The 12,965-nt window shown below is 41.7% G+C and overlaps 2 protein-coding genes and 1 long non-coding RNA gene across 5 annotated transcripts; 1 reads left to right on the forward strand and 2 right to left on the reverse strand.

Annotated features, from left to right (window-relative positions):
• Positions 1-650: 650 nt before the first annotated feature.
• Positions 651-2,648, reverse strand: LOC116929322. Its single transcript, XR_004397788.2, has 3 exons — positions 2,160-2,648; positions 1,561-2,088; positions 651-1,489 (listed from the first exon to the last, which is right to left on the reverse strand). It is a non-coding gene; the product is annotated as an uncharacterized LOC116929322 (long non-coding RNA).
• LOC116929305 (long-chain-fatty-acid--CoA ligase 1) lies at positions 2,600-10,523 on the forward strand. Of its 3 annotated transcripts, XM_032936489.2 has the most exons (10): positions 2,600-2,661; positions 2,728-3,174; positions 5,628-5,785; positions 7,068-7,191; positions 7,258-7,527; positions 7,591-7,790; positions 7,885-8,511; positions 8,581-8,802; positions 8,862-9,179; positions 9,243-10,523. In XM_032936489.2, exons 2-10 carry the CDS (start codon positions 3,111-3,113, stop codon positions 9,378-9,380), a joined length of 2,121 nt encoding a protein of 706 aa, XP_032792380.2. In that variant the 5' UTR covers positions 2,600-2,661; positions 2,728-3,110; the 3' UTR covers positions 9,381-10,523. The 3 variants fall into 3 exon arrangements, with proteins under 3 accessions (XP_032792380.2, XP_032792381.2, XP_032792382.2); XM_032936490.2 differs by lacking the exons at positions 2,600-2,661; positions 2,728-3,174 and adding an exon at positions 4,169-4,453; XM_032936491.2 differs by lacking the exons at positions 2,600-2,661; positions 2,728-3,174; positions 5,628-5,785 and adding an exon at positions 6,584-6,905.
• On the reverse strand, positions 9,566-11,860 carry LOC116929315 (glutathione S-transferase 1). Its single transcript, XM_032936503.2, has 4 exons — positions 11,708-11,860; positions 11,122-11,473; positions 10,896-11,063; positions 9,566-10,835 (listed from the first exon to the last, which is right to left on the reverse strand). Exons 2-4 carry the CDS (start codon positions 11,461-11,463, stop codon positions 10,677-10,679), a joined length of 669 nt encoding a protein of 222 aa, XP_032792394.2. The 5' UTR covers positions 11,464-11,473; positions 11,708-11,860; the 3' UTR covers positions 9,566-10,676.
• Positions 11,861-12,965: the final 1,105 nt, after the last annotated feature.

Consider the following 12,965-nt stretch of genomic DNA (forward strand, 5'->3'; position numbering starts at 1 on the left):
AGCTTTGTTTTCCTTTATTTTGTTTTTGTTTTGTTTCTCATGCCAGCATCGATCGGATCCAGAACGTTCAAGAATGACATGGGGGTACATGTTCAACCTAACGATCACGCTGACCCAATGTTTTCCCTTTACAGTTTTTTTCCTTATTAGATGACAAGGACTTACAAATAGCGCGCGATGGTGAGGCTCTTTCGCAATAGTTTCAAAGGTTCTTTTTTTTTTTTGCAATGAGTTTCTTTACCATCAGCACTTACGTTTCTCTTCTTATTTTTTTGAATTTTTAACATGGAAGATTTCAGACTCGTTGGTGATTATGGACTGTCATAAACTTTCCCAAGCGCTGCTGCACACGAACCTTCAACATTGATGTCCACACACCACGCCTTTATGACTGTTACACCGTACGGTTGGTTCTGTTGCTAGACGAACAAGTTCCATATTTTATTCACCCCTATCGATCCATCGTTTCTAATTTTTGCCCAGATTCTGCCATGATCGTACGATGCTACTAGCCAATAGCAAACGAACTGCAGCGTCACGTAGCAGCGCCGTTCAAATTCAACCTACTGGTGCAACCATCAAAATTATATGCATCAATTATTTTTGAAGGTTTGCACGGATTTCGTTTGGATTGCGGACAATTTGAGAGCATTGTAAAACTTTTATTATAAAGTCATTTCAAAGGTGTTTGGCTTGGGCGTTGGATATGATTATTGCACACGCTTTCCTTCCTGAAAAGTGGATGTAATGTCGACAAAGGTGATCCATCGGACAAACCCCGTTTGCATTGAAGATCCGCTCTTGCCGCGGGTCTGAAACAACCTTGAAACTCCCCGACAAAATGTTACTTTTAGTCATTGGTAAGCTTAATTTCAGGTATTTTTAGTGCTGCTCTTGATGGGCAGGGTGAGCGAGGGACTTTGTTATATAAATCTTTGTATTGTTGGAAGTTTGATACCCAAGGACACAATTCTAACGACTGTCAGCAACTGCAGTCATCCTTCAGACCCAAAATGATGTTGGCCTTTGAACACGTTGTTATTATAAGATTTAAAATACTTAAAACCTATAATTTTTGTTTTCCTTCCTGTTAGATCGCGGAATCTGACCAAGCATTTTATGCAATAGGTCATGTCATACAGTGCACCCAGTGTATCGTTTTCGTCGTATCAACATCAAGAGATCCTTTTAGTTTGTTTCCGAGGAACGAAAATGTTGACTAAGTAGTAAGTGCAACATAACGTATAATCCTTTGTGGGGTTTCCTGAATTTGGTAGGTAAGCATTGACGTTTTTAAAAATTCATGTCATTTTAATTTCCTCAAATCCAGTAATTCAGGTTTTGGCTGTCTTTTTGTTCCGCCCGCTTCTGTCAGAACACGGAACCAGTCCACTGAGTCCAGTTTGAAAGAAAAGGTTAATGCCATGCAAACCGAGTCGTGTCGACTGTGTTCTAAAACGAGGTACTGGGAGTGAAAGGTGTTATTTTCCTGTTTTATGGTGAATAGAAATTTGCAGCAATATTATTTTAACGTTCGTGAAATTTCGATTTCTTTTTTACTTTTCTAGCGGCTATCTCTCCGTGTTTCTTTATCTGTTTCAACGACCGTAACAGCCACGTTACGGTAAGGCGACGACTTCACATAGCGCAAGCAAAAAAAAAAATCAACATACATGGCGTGATGGTGGCCTGATGTCTTCCACAGCAGAAATTTGACCAGCCAAAGTATTCCCACGAACGGAATCCGATCAGAACAGTCACTAAACAACATACACTTTTATCTGGTGTATTAATGATATTTTCTCTTTTTTTTTTTTTTAATGGACCAGTTCTCGAGAAGCAGAGACAGTATGATCTCTTGGACTATGAACTTTCATCTTATTTTTTTTTCTTTCATTTTTACATATTTTGCACTTTGTTTCCATCTCGTATTACGCGCCCTTGACTCGCCCCCTTCCGGATCAAAACTTTGTGCTGTCTGAGCAAAGTTTAAAAGGAGAGAAAAAAATAGAACGATGATTCCAAGTCCACAACATCCTTGGATTTATGTAACGAGGTATATCTAGGGGTGGATCTTCATCTTCTTGACTGTCAAAGTAAAAGAATAACAATATTAGCTATTGTGCCAAGGTCGGTGCTATTAACAGTTGTTTTTATACATGAACAGGTCTGACACAGTTGTAGTATAAAGCTCAAGGAAACCTATTCTGTAATGCAACCACACGATCTTAGTGACCTCACGTGATAAGACTGAAATCCGATGATAGAGGAAATGAAATGGTGCCATTTTATAACACAAGAAAATTTGGATGTCGCCACATGTTGACGCCACGCTAATCTGCCACGTCCGTTTTTGATAAGGACAAATGAAGCGTTCTGAAATTATTCCAGGTAAAATGTGTCTACGTCAACAGAAAAGACGCGGATGCGAACTTGAGTTGCCGCCAATTGGCACTTGTTTTTAGATCTAAATCCGAGATGCGCCAATATTGAAGTTATTAATACTTTTTTTTTCCCACTTTAAATTATCTTTAAAAAGACTGATTCGAAGGTTACTAAGAATTCAGAGGAAAATAAACCAGCTTTTTATTTTCTCTAGGGGAAAACCGGGGAATTCTCTGAAGATTCACTAAACCTGACTACACAGTCCACTGGCGCGCGGTACTATGCCTCTAGATACCTTTATAATCCGCATCTTTATACATGGACTTGTTTCGCTTCCGACAGAAAATTTTCAATTGGCTCCACATTTTTTTTCAAATGGGCAAAGTCGCTTATGTTTATGTCGGCCTTGAACACGTGTGAGTCTGTTGTCGTTCGAGCCAAATGGCCGAGTTAAAACCATCCGTGTAGATGCACCCAACGAAAACAAGAAAAAAGATTCTATTACAAAAAGGCGACGACATTTCTTGGCAATCATCGAACCAAGCTCTACCGTCAGAAGGTGTAAAAGCTGATCTCTTCGCTGCCGAAGCCCGCAGAGTTCTACACGGCTTCGGAACACAACTGTTGCAACTTCCAACCGGTTGCCATTGGGATCCAGTTTCCCGATTGTGTGCATTATTATTTTGATTTCTGCACCCAACTTCCTGAAAGAAACGTAAAAAGACATGTTACTCGCTGCTGCTTCAACCGTTGCCGCTGGCCCAGCTGTCGTTTTGAAGAAAATCAAAGGTAAGAGCAAACAAGTTTTTTAAAAATATTTATACCTGGCCAGCACTTTTGTCGCCTTCATGAACTGGAAAAATTCCGGGCGTGATCACTTCCTATTATGCCCCAAGGCTTTCCACGTGCGTATTAAATTGTAGATTATATCAAGGATTCTGACGAAAGAATGAATTGTTACGCAAACCCAATCCCTCCCACGCGTGTTTTCTGTAATAAGCTGTTATGTTTTTTGTTTTTTTCTAAAACCACGTGAGCAGCTGACACGCGGGACTTGCCACCGTTGTGGTTAGGAGTACCAAATTTCACTTGATTGACTAATTTAAACATAATGCATCAAGATTAACCTACTTCCGCGCAATAACACCTTCCAGTAGATATATCGTTTTCCTCCAACGTGACTCGAGTCTCGTAAATCTTAAATGCGCAGTACAGGTTTTTTTCAATGATACGAATTCAAATTCGTTGAGTTCACTGGGGCCGATGACGTTATACTCATTGGGTGCCTGGACGAATACGCTATAGCATCTATGAAATCACGTGACAGTCTATTTCGGTACGAAATCATTAGGCGAACGCTAGATCTCTTTTCGACTTGGTATTTTCAGTAATCTTCGCCAAGTAGGCGAAACATGGGCACACCGCCATTTGGAAAAAAGTCCGCCAAAGTTCAAATTTTTGACAGTTGTTATTACAGAGAACGCAATCGCTTTGTGTACCTACGTTTTCACATTGTTCAATAAACAGAAAAACTAGAGGTAGAGAATGATGTGCCCATTTGTTTTCGTGGTAACCTCGAGCTAAAGGTAAACGTCTAAAAAGCGCCCATTGGCTGGCTCAAGTCACGTGACGTGGCGTGACACTCAACAGCCAATAGGATTTGAAACTGCGTGGCGCATTGTATGCATGGGGCGACTTCCCAACCTCAAGGTTGCTTCTCTACTATCGATCGGCTACGAGTTTCTCGTAGAGGGAGAACATATAAAACTGGTGTGTTGAGGGATAGTACTCAAGTGCCGCCTTTTCCACTGCGTTAAAGACTTTCCAGTGCTCCACGCTGACGGTTGTAGTTGAGCGTCATTCCGTCTAAATTCCTCATTTTTTTCGCGTCTTTCATCACAATATTTTGCTGGCAGTTTCTGCAGTGACATTCCTGACAGTTCGACTTGTCCATAGCCGTCTTGCGTTTGTTTTAGATTTTTGTTTTCCCTCTAAAAATAACTCAAAGTGACCAGCAGCTGGGAAACAGAATCCACCATGTTTTTCGCCGGCTCAGAGTTCGTTCACGGTAAGCCATTGAACTTCATTGAGTTTTCATAGAGAGAGACAACGATTTGATTCATAAGATCTTATCATTACTACAGTGTACTATATATTTGATTTGTAGTACGCCCAAAACTTGTTGATAAGTTTTTTTGTTCCCCAAAGAAAACCAAAGCCAACTGAAAGGGGAGTGTCATTTGGGAGGATCTTTTACGATTGCTAATATGTCAAAAGGCCGGATTTAACGCTGGAACAAAGCCAAGTGTGTCGAGTTCATGATTGCAAACGACAGTCTTTTGTAACAAGGGGATAACCGTATAATAACGATTTGCACAAGATATTTTGCTCAGAAATCTTTAGACTAACTTCATTTCTCAAGGCCAATATCGTAAAAAAGAGATAATATTCCCTAGCTTTCTTTTCACATTTTAGTTGCCATTATTCGTTGTTATTAAACGTTCAACATCTGCAACGTTCTTGTACTCCCACGAAATTCCAGTGCATCTAGGTGCTCATGTACTTGCCTCCCCGACGATGTGGCATTTTCTTCTAAGAAGGAAAAATCAATGAACACACACACACAAAAATACTGGTTCTGCCGGGTCGTTGGTATTATGGCACCGGTCCAAAGCTCCTAGCGGGACTTTGGAGTAAGAACAGTTTAGAATGACGTAGGACAGCGGGCGTAACATGTGCACGAAAGCTTGGAGTTTCCGGCCCTTCGCCATTGGTCCAAGCTCCGATCAGACCATCACGTGACTCCCGCCAGTCTTCTTCTCACTCCCCCAGACTTAAGCCACAACAGAAACGAGAACCAACGAGCTCAAGGTTATACGAACTTTCCCATGGCGAGATACCTGCGCAGTCAATTTTTTTACCTGTTAAGGGTATGATGGGACGTCCACCAGGAGGGCTCTAAAGTACGTTGAGCCCTGCTTGCATTTCTAATTGCTGCTTTAGCCGCAGGGATGACTAGGTCGATCAGTCCTCGCAGTTTCATCGAAAATATGTTCTAGAACAATCCACACTTTTTTACTCATCGCTAGATGGCGCAAAAAGGCAATTTGCGAGAAATCAATACTGTGCAAAAACAAAACAACGAGCCTTGTTGCAAAAACAAAAAAGAACGAAGCAAAAGCCGCGGGCATACGTTGTGGTTATTCTTTCTAAATTTTAATGTTTACATTATTTTCTTACAGGCCCGGACGTGGAACAATATTTGCATTATGTCAGCGGTGCGGCAGGTATGCTGGCAATGGCAGGAGTCGGAGTGGCCGCTGCCTCGGCCTATTATTTGGCCAACCGGCCCATCCCAACACAACCTCCTTTCGATCTGGACAATCAGACAATTGTCGAGGTATAATTTTTAATTTTTTAAAATACCGTAACCCTTATGCACGTCCTATTTCTTCACGTGAGCTGAACATATGCCAAAGTCATGGCGCTTGCACATTCCTACCCTCTCGCTGGTCTAAATCCAGATTTTTCACCATCTGGTAGGTTCCAATATAGTTTGTAGCGTGGTAGCGCGGGGGCGTGAAGTTCCACTTCATGGAAATGTTATCTCTTTCCTACCGCTGACGACCGTCCCTTTTGAAGTGTACAGAATTCTGTCCACTTCATCATGCTTACATGGCCATAATTTACAGGAGCCTCCTCTATTTGTCCAATTGGCTTTTAAAGGAGGATCGAGCAGTTACCTAGCGATAACTTTTGCTTTATTAGGGCGTTTCCTGGCAAACTAGTACAAGGGACAGTATTGGCAAGTTCGAAAATAGTAGCGAATGGAAATAGATGCTCAATGCGTTTTGCCACGTTTTGATGGATCGCTAACTGCTAATGCCTTATTTAAAACAAGGTCACGATGACGTAAAGAAACACGAAAAAAGAGCTTGTATGTAGCTAAAGTCTGTGCTTTATGGCGACAGGGAGAAAACAGAAGATATAATTAGGTTTCTTAATCAAGCCGCAATATTTTGTGCTAGATAAAATCTGGATTCATAGTTCGCTCGAAACTGAGCAGCGAAACAGTCAAGTCTGCCAGCCATTCTCAAAAATAAAAACAAGGGAAGAACGACTGGGACACTCTTCAAGTCGAGCAAGAACTGCTACCTCGAGATCATGGGAAATATATTTTTGCATTAGTCGTTGAGAGCAACCGAACGAGAGTGGTGGTAGTGAGGCACAGAGTTTTGGAAGACGTTGCCAACTTGGTGGCAGCCGGGGCTCAGTCGCTCCAATTCTATCGGCCCATAGACATCGCTCCAAATCTAGCTGTGGACAGATCAAGTGCGTGATCCATTCCGATCAGTTATCGGGTGTGATTTCTTGTGTTGTTTTCGGGGAGAGAAGTGGTTTTTATCGTCTGCTAGTCAAATACGTGATACGGAGAAATGTCGGGAGGCTTAAAAGATCTTTTGTTCCCGAAACCTTTCCGTCCGCCACTGGATCTATCCGTTCAGTCGGACGTAATTCGGGTAAGCGAGCGACCACTGAGTTCTAAAATTATCAGCTATTCATTCATTTGCTAATAAGGAGACGTCTCACAGGTGGTAGATATCCCATGGAACTCTATGCATCCTTTTCATTATTGCTGTAGAACCTTTTTAAATTTTAAATCCTATTCTTTATTCCTATAGGGACCAGAACTCATTCACTATTCCCGCTTTGCTAAAGATGGCAAAGAAATGAAATTTATGCGCTACCTCTATGAGGACACCCGGACCCTCTACGACGTCTTCCGGCGAGGAGCGCGTGTTTCAAGTAATTCAAATTCCAATAAGACGCAAAGAATTTATCAAGCTAACCCGTTAACCTGTCCCGATATAGACAACGGACCTTGTTTGGGGTGGCGAGAGGATCCGACCAAACAGTACCAATGGATGCGCTATGAAGAAACCCTGTTGCGTGCTCAGAATTTAGGTTCGGGCCTAGTGGCTCTTGGCCTGAAGCCCACACCCGACACACTGGTGGGCGTCTACGGTCAGAATAGTCCCGAATGGGTACTCAGCGAGTATGCCCTCTACAGCTACTCCATGGTCATTGTGCCGCTTTACGACACACTGGGACCCGAAGCATGCAACTACATTATCAACCAAGGTGACGATTTCCTATTATTGCAATTAACGATTAACTAATTGGCGTCTGTTCAAATTTATTCAGCCGAAATGTCTCTGGTTATCTGCGATAACGAAGATAAGTGCAAGTCTTTGCTCAACAATTCACCCTCCTGTCTAAAGCAGCTGGTTCACATAAAACCAATCTCCAAAGAGACAACCGAGTTAGCCAAGCGTAAAGGCATCAACATGTTGAGCTTTGAGTATGTGGAGAAGCTTGGCGCGGAAAAGAAAAACAGGCCTGTGGTATGTCGTGTTTGCAATAACATGCGGGTTATATTAAGAAAACTTCGTGCTTTAACGGGTTGTCTTATTTTTTTCTTTTTGAATGGAACGACAGCCGCCTCAACCTGAGGACTTGTGCACCATTTGCTACACGTCCGGAACGACGGGCAACCCCAAGGGTGTTATGTTGACCCATGAAAATGTTGTGGCTGACGTCAGTGCAACGCTTCTGCAGTTGGGTGACCAGAAACCCAACTGCTCGGACGTGATGATGTCCTTCCTGCCTTTGGCACACATGCTGGAACGCATTTGCCAAATTGCAGTGTACATGCAGGGAGGCGCCATCGGTTTCTTTGGCGGTGACATCCGTAATTTGATGGATGATATGAAAGCCCTTCGACCTACCATCACTCCAGCCGTCCCACGCCTGCTCAACCGCATTTTCGACAAGGTTCAGAGCGGCTTGAACAGCTCGTCACTCAAGCGCTTCCTCTTCAACGCAGCACTCAGCTCCAAGGAGAACGAACTGCGACGTGGTATTATCCGGAATAACACTATCTGGGATAAACTTGTATTGGGAAAAGTTCAAGACAGTATGGGTGGACGCATCCGACTTTTAGTCGTTGGCTCGGCTCCTTTGGCTGGATCCGTTTTGACTTTCATGCGTTGCGCCTTGGGCTGCGTCATTGTTGAAGGCTACGGTCAAACCGAATGCGTTGCGCCAACAACCCTCACCGTCCAGGTACTGCTATAATTGCGATTATTTAAAGAAATGCGGATTTTAAATAAAAATACCATTTGTTTTCTATAGGGAGATTCCACACCAGAACACGTCGGTCCCCCAATCCCGTGCTGCGCCATCAAGTTAGTCGACGTACCCGATATGAACTACTATGCAGCCAGTGGCCACGGTGAAATCTGCATCAAAGGTACTAACGTCTTCAAAGGCTACTTCAAAGAACCTGAAAAGACCAAAGAAGCTTTGGACGAGGATGGTTGGCTTCATACCGGTGATATCGGCACCTTCTTACCCGTAAGTTTGTTATGAGACATAATGTTTTATGAAATGTTGCTAATGTTTCATTACTTTAGAACGGAACGTTAAAGATTTGTGATCGCAAGAAGAACATCTTCAAACTCTCACAGGGTGAATATATCGCACCCGAGAAAATTGAAAACATTTATATCAAAAGCCAGTACGTCGCACAAGTCTTCGTTCACGGCGAAAGTCTAAAGTCGTGCACAGTTGCGGTCATCGTACCTGATGTAGAGAACGTCAAGTTCTACGCAGAAGAACAGGGTATTCCTGGAACACTCTCTGTGCTGTGCAACCACCCTGATATCAAGCAGCTTATATTGAAAGACATCACAGATCTGGGGAAAAAAGGCGGTCTTAAATCCTTCGAACAGGTATACGATAATCTTGTTATCTCTTAAAAGAGTTGTTTCTAAAGTTAGCGTGTTTCTGTTTAGGTCAAAGATATCTATCTACACCCAGATGCCTTCTCAGTACAGAATGGTTTACTGACGCCGACACTCAAATCGAAGCGTCCCGAACTCCGTACTTACTTCAAACCTCAACTCGAGGATATGTATATGAAATTGGACTAAACAACAAACATAATGCATCGCTTTACTTCCATGCTCTTATCAGTAATCTCGTTATCCAACTGACACTAGCCATTTGGATTGTTTTGTATCATAGTTTGCCAATCAATTGTTTTCGCGCCCTTACAGCTTTTTTCTTCAGATTACTCCTATCTTCCTCAGGCCGTCCTAGAATTTCCCTTATCTTCTATATAACACAAAAGGAACTTTCTCTCTTTATATCTTTTTGTCTTTAAACTTTATCCTAAGAACATACAATTTTTCAAAGTAGGGAAACGGTTGAATGAGGTAACAACGGAATCAGGACTAGTGATGATAAAATTTCGACCGTCGTGCGTTTTGCATGTTTGTGTATTTTGTTGATGTTTTGAGATATCATCTCCGGATAATCGCTTTCGTTTTGTTGGGCTAGTTTAGGTTTTTCTAATCACATTTTTTTTTCCTTTTTTCGCTCAAAAGAATCTAATCTGGAAAAATGGAACTTGTTTGGGGAGGGGAGTAGAATTTTTCGATCGATTTCGTCTCGCTGTCGAGTTGCCAGACTGAATCCTTCTTAACTATTCACCGTACCATTTGTATTAAAAAGAATTTGAATTTGTAATAGAGAAAGAAAGAATTTTGTTTGGTACGTTGAGCGAATAATTTGTGTTGCCCTCAAAGGTGAATTGCAATTCTTGGATGTACATTGTTTCCCTTATAATTACATCATCAGTAGTCATTTTTTCAAAAATATTTTCATTGGCGAGTGGGAGTGTATCGAGTGCCTGATGGTAATTTATAGAGCAACTACATTCCCGTGTATTACATCTATTATTATTGACTACTAACAAATTTTGTCCCATTCTTGTCACTCGGAAATGGACACCTGATTGTTTCAAAAAATTCATCTCCCAAATATGACCGTCTTCTGATTAATATGCGGTCAGCAAAATGACAGAGCAGTAAGAATCGGTTGTTAAGTGTAGGGAGATGAAAGTAGTAGCCACGTGACAAGATGCAAAGTGCAAGAGAATGGCGCTATATTTGACGAATGCTTAATATTGCAAAACAAGAAACATCACTATTTAGATGAATTCCCCATGTGTTTGTTCTTACTCTAGTAATATTAAATGAGAGTAAGAATACAGTGTACAATATTGAACGAAACCCTCGCCCTAGTTTAATTATTTTCACTTTTAAGTTGGTGAAGATAAAATTCAAGTACTACAATTTTTTGAGTAATAGTTTTTGTATTATAAATTGTTTTTCAGGAATTAACATTTTCATGTGCAACACTGTAATTTAATTAATGGTGAGAATCTATTCAGATTCCAACTTGGCAAGAGCGGATTGCGCCCATTGGCCGAAAGCTTCAGCTCCTTGGTTGTTAGTTTCTTCGTAGTCCGTAATCTCGGATTTGCACATTTCCAGCCATGCCTGGATTTTAGGATGCTTGTCAAAGACAGTTTTGTTGGTAGCCTGTTTCCAAACAAAAGAGTTAAATACCTCAAAATATTAACAAGAAAATAACATGCTTACCACAAAAGTTGAAGCCGAAGCAACCAGAGCAATGTCTGCAATTGTCAAGTGATCGCCAGCAGCATACTTGTTCTGACCCAAGAAAGTCTCCAGAAAATCAAGAGCTTCGTTGAAGTCCTTTAGAGCCTTCTCGTCCAGCTTCGTGGCCCCGCTGAACATGATGGGATACTGAACAAAAGATACTCGTTAAGGTTTGGACAATTGACAAGGTAATTTTTAACATTACATAGACTAGACCGAAACGGTGGTAAAAGACTCCCATGTCGAAGTAAAGACGTTGGTCGACCAGGGCACGAACTTTGGCATCTTTTGGGTAAAGTGTGTCATCTTTGCCATACGCGTTGACCAGATAAGCACAAATAGCTCTGCTCTCGTTCAAGTAGAAGCCATTGTCGTCGATGGTGGGAATGTTGTGCTGGGGATTCATCTTAAGGTATTCGGGTTTCATGTTGTCACCAGCCATCACGTCGGTTTTCTTCAAGTTGATCTCAGCACCCACCATTTTGGCTGTCATCATGACAGAACGGCACGGGGCGCTGGCCTCCATGTAGTACAGGTCAATCGGCATCTTGGACTGTCTGTGGCAAAAAGCAACGGACAATCAACTCAAGGAAAACAAGGATATGCATAATAGTTTGGGGCAATGCTCGCACTAAAATACTTTTGACTAGTCATTCTGCATTTCGCCTTGAGGCAAAATTCTGAAGCAAAAAAAACATTTAATTTTAGAGTAACGACATGCGGCAAAAGTCGCAATTTTGGGGCTTAGATGATAAACATTGGATGTACAGTTAATCATGACAGTCACTTACTTGAAAATGGGTGTAGACGAAGGAAACCAGAGAACCTGACACGACACAGGATTGAATTAATGTTCAGAAATCTTGTTGACGTCGCCGGCTTTTATACCGATCCCAAAGTTAGTGTATCGATCGGCCGCTGCAATGTGCATTATTCGACAACACAAAACAAAAGCTCGTAAGGATGGATGTTGCGGAAGCATCCGTCAAAGGAATTTAAGGTTGTAAAACTGTTTTAAAGCCGCTTTCAATTCGTTTTCTATTGTATGTACTTGCCTTTTTTTTAGTACTTTCTTTTTTGACGTAGTAACTTAATGACATTCTAGCAGCTTCGTTGATTTATCATCGTGCATCGGGAAACATTACAGACACGAATACAGGGGCCTTATGACAAGCGGAAATGAAAGAAAAAAATTGTCGTGAGGGAACACTTGCAACAAGGACCCAACAGTTTATTCACAGTCTGCCAATTGTAAAGAATTATTTTTTTCTCAAACAAACGCATGTCCCACCGATTTTCGTAAAGTTTCACCGCAATCGAAAAGAAAATTGAAAAAATGATGGATTATTATGAACAGCTTTATAGTCATCAAGTTTCCCATCACTCAAATCAGCTGTTCACGCTTGAGACATCATTATCAAGTTTTTTATTCGACCTCAACTAATTGCGTCTTTTGTATTTTTGCCGTTGTAATCAGAATCTGCCTTAATTATTATGTTGTGTCGTCTACTCTAGCAGATAAATCGAAATTATTTTTATTTGGCAACGTGTTTCGGTCGAAAATAATGTACACATAGCAGTGGTGAATCAGACAGGCGGCTTGCTGAAACAGGATTTCAGGTCTAGTACACCCTGCTCTAATATTTCCACTTGATTAATTTATTTTGGCCAGTGGGAAATGAAACTTTAATTTTGTTTTGGCGGACACGAGTCTGTGTTACTCGGGGTCGAGCACCTGGTCCAATCTCACGGTTGTACTGTTGGTCGCGGTGACTGTCATTATCGACGGCATCGTCTCGTTCTCCAGTTCCTCCCCAACCCTCACGTCTGCAAGTGGAAATCGCGAATTAAAATAATGACATTAATATCGCCGCCACGCTTTCTTTCTCGAGTGAACATCAATTTGGTGGTACCGGGAAAAACGACAGGATATACCGAATAATCAAGAGTATCTACAATAGAAGGGAGGGATGTCCCCTTCCATTGGGGTTGTGCTAGTTTTTCTTTTTCAACTCTTGTAAAACCGTAAAAACGTCTACCTCGGTCTCG

This window comes from Daphnia magna, linkage group LG8, assembly GCF_020631705.1.
Source record: "Daphnia magna isolate NIES linkage group LG8, ASM2063170v1.1, whole genome shotgun sequence".
NCBI lineage: Eukaryota > Metazoa > Arthropoda > Branchiopoda > Diplostraca > Daphniidae > Daphnia > Daphnia magna.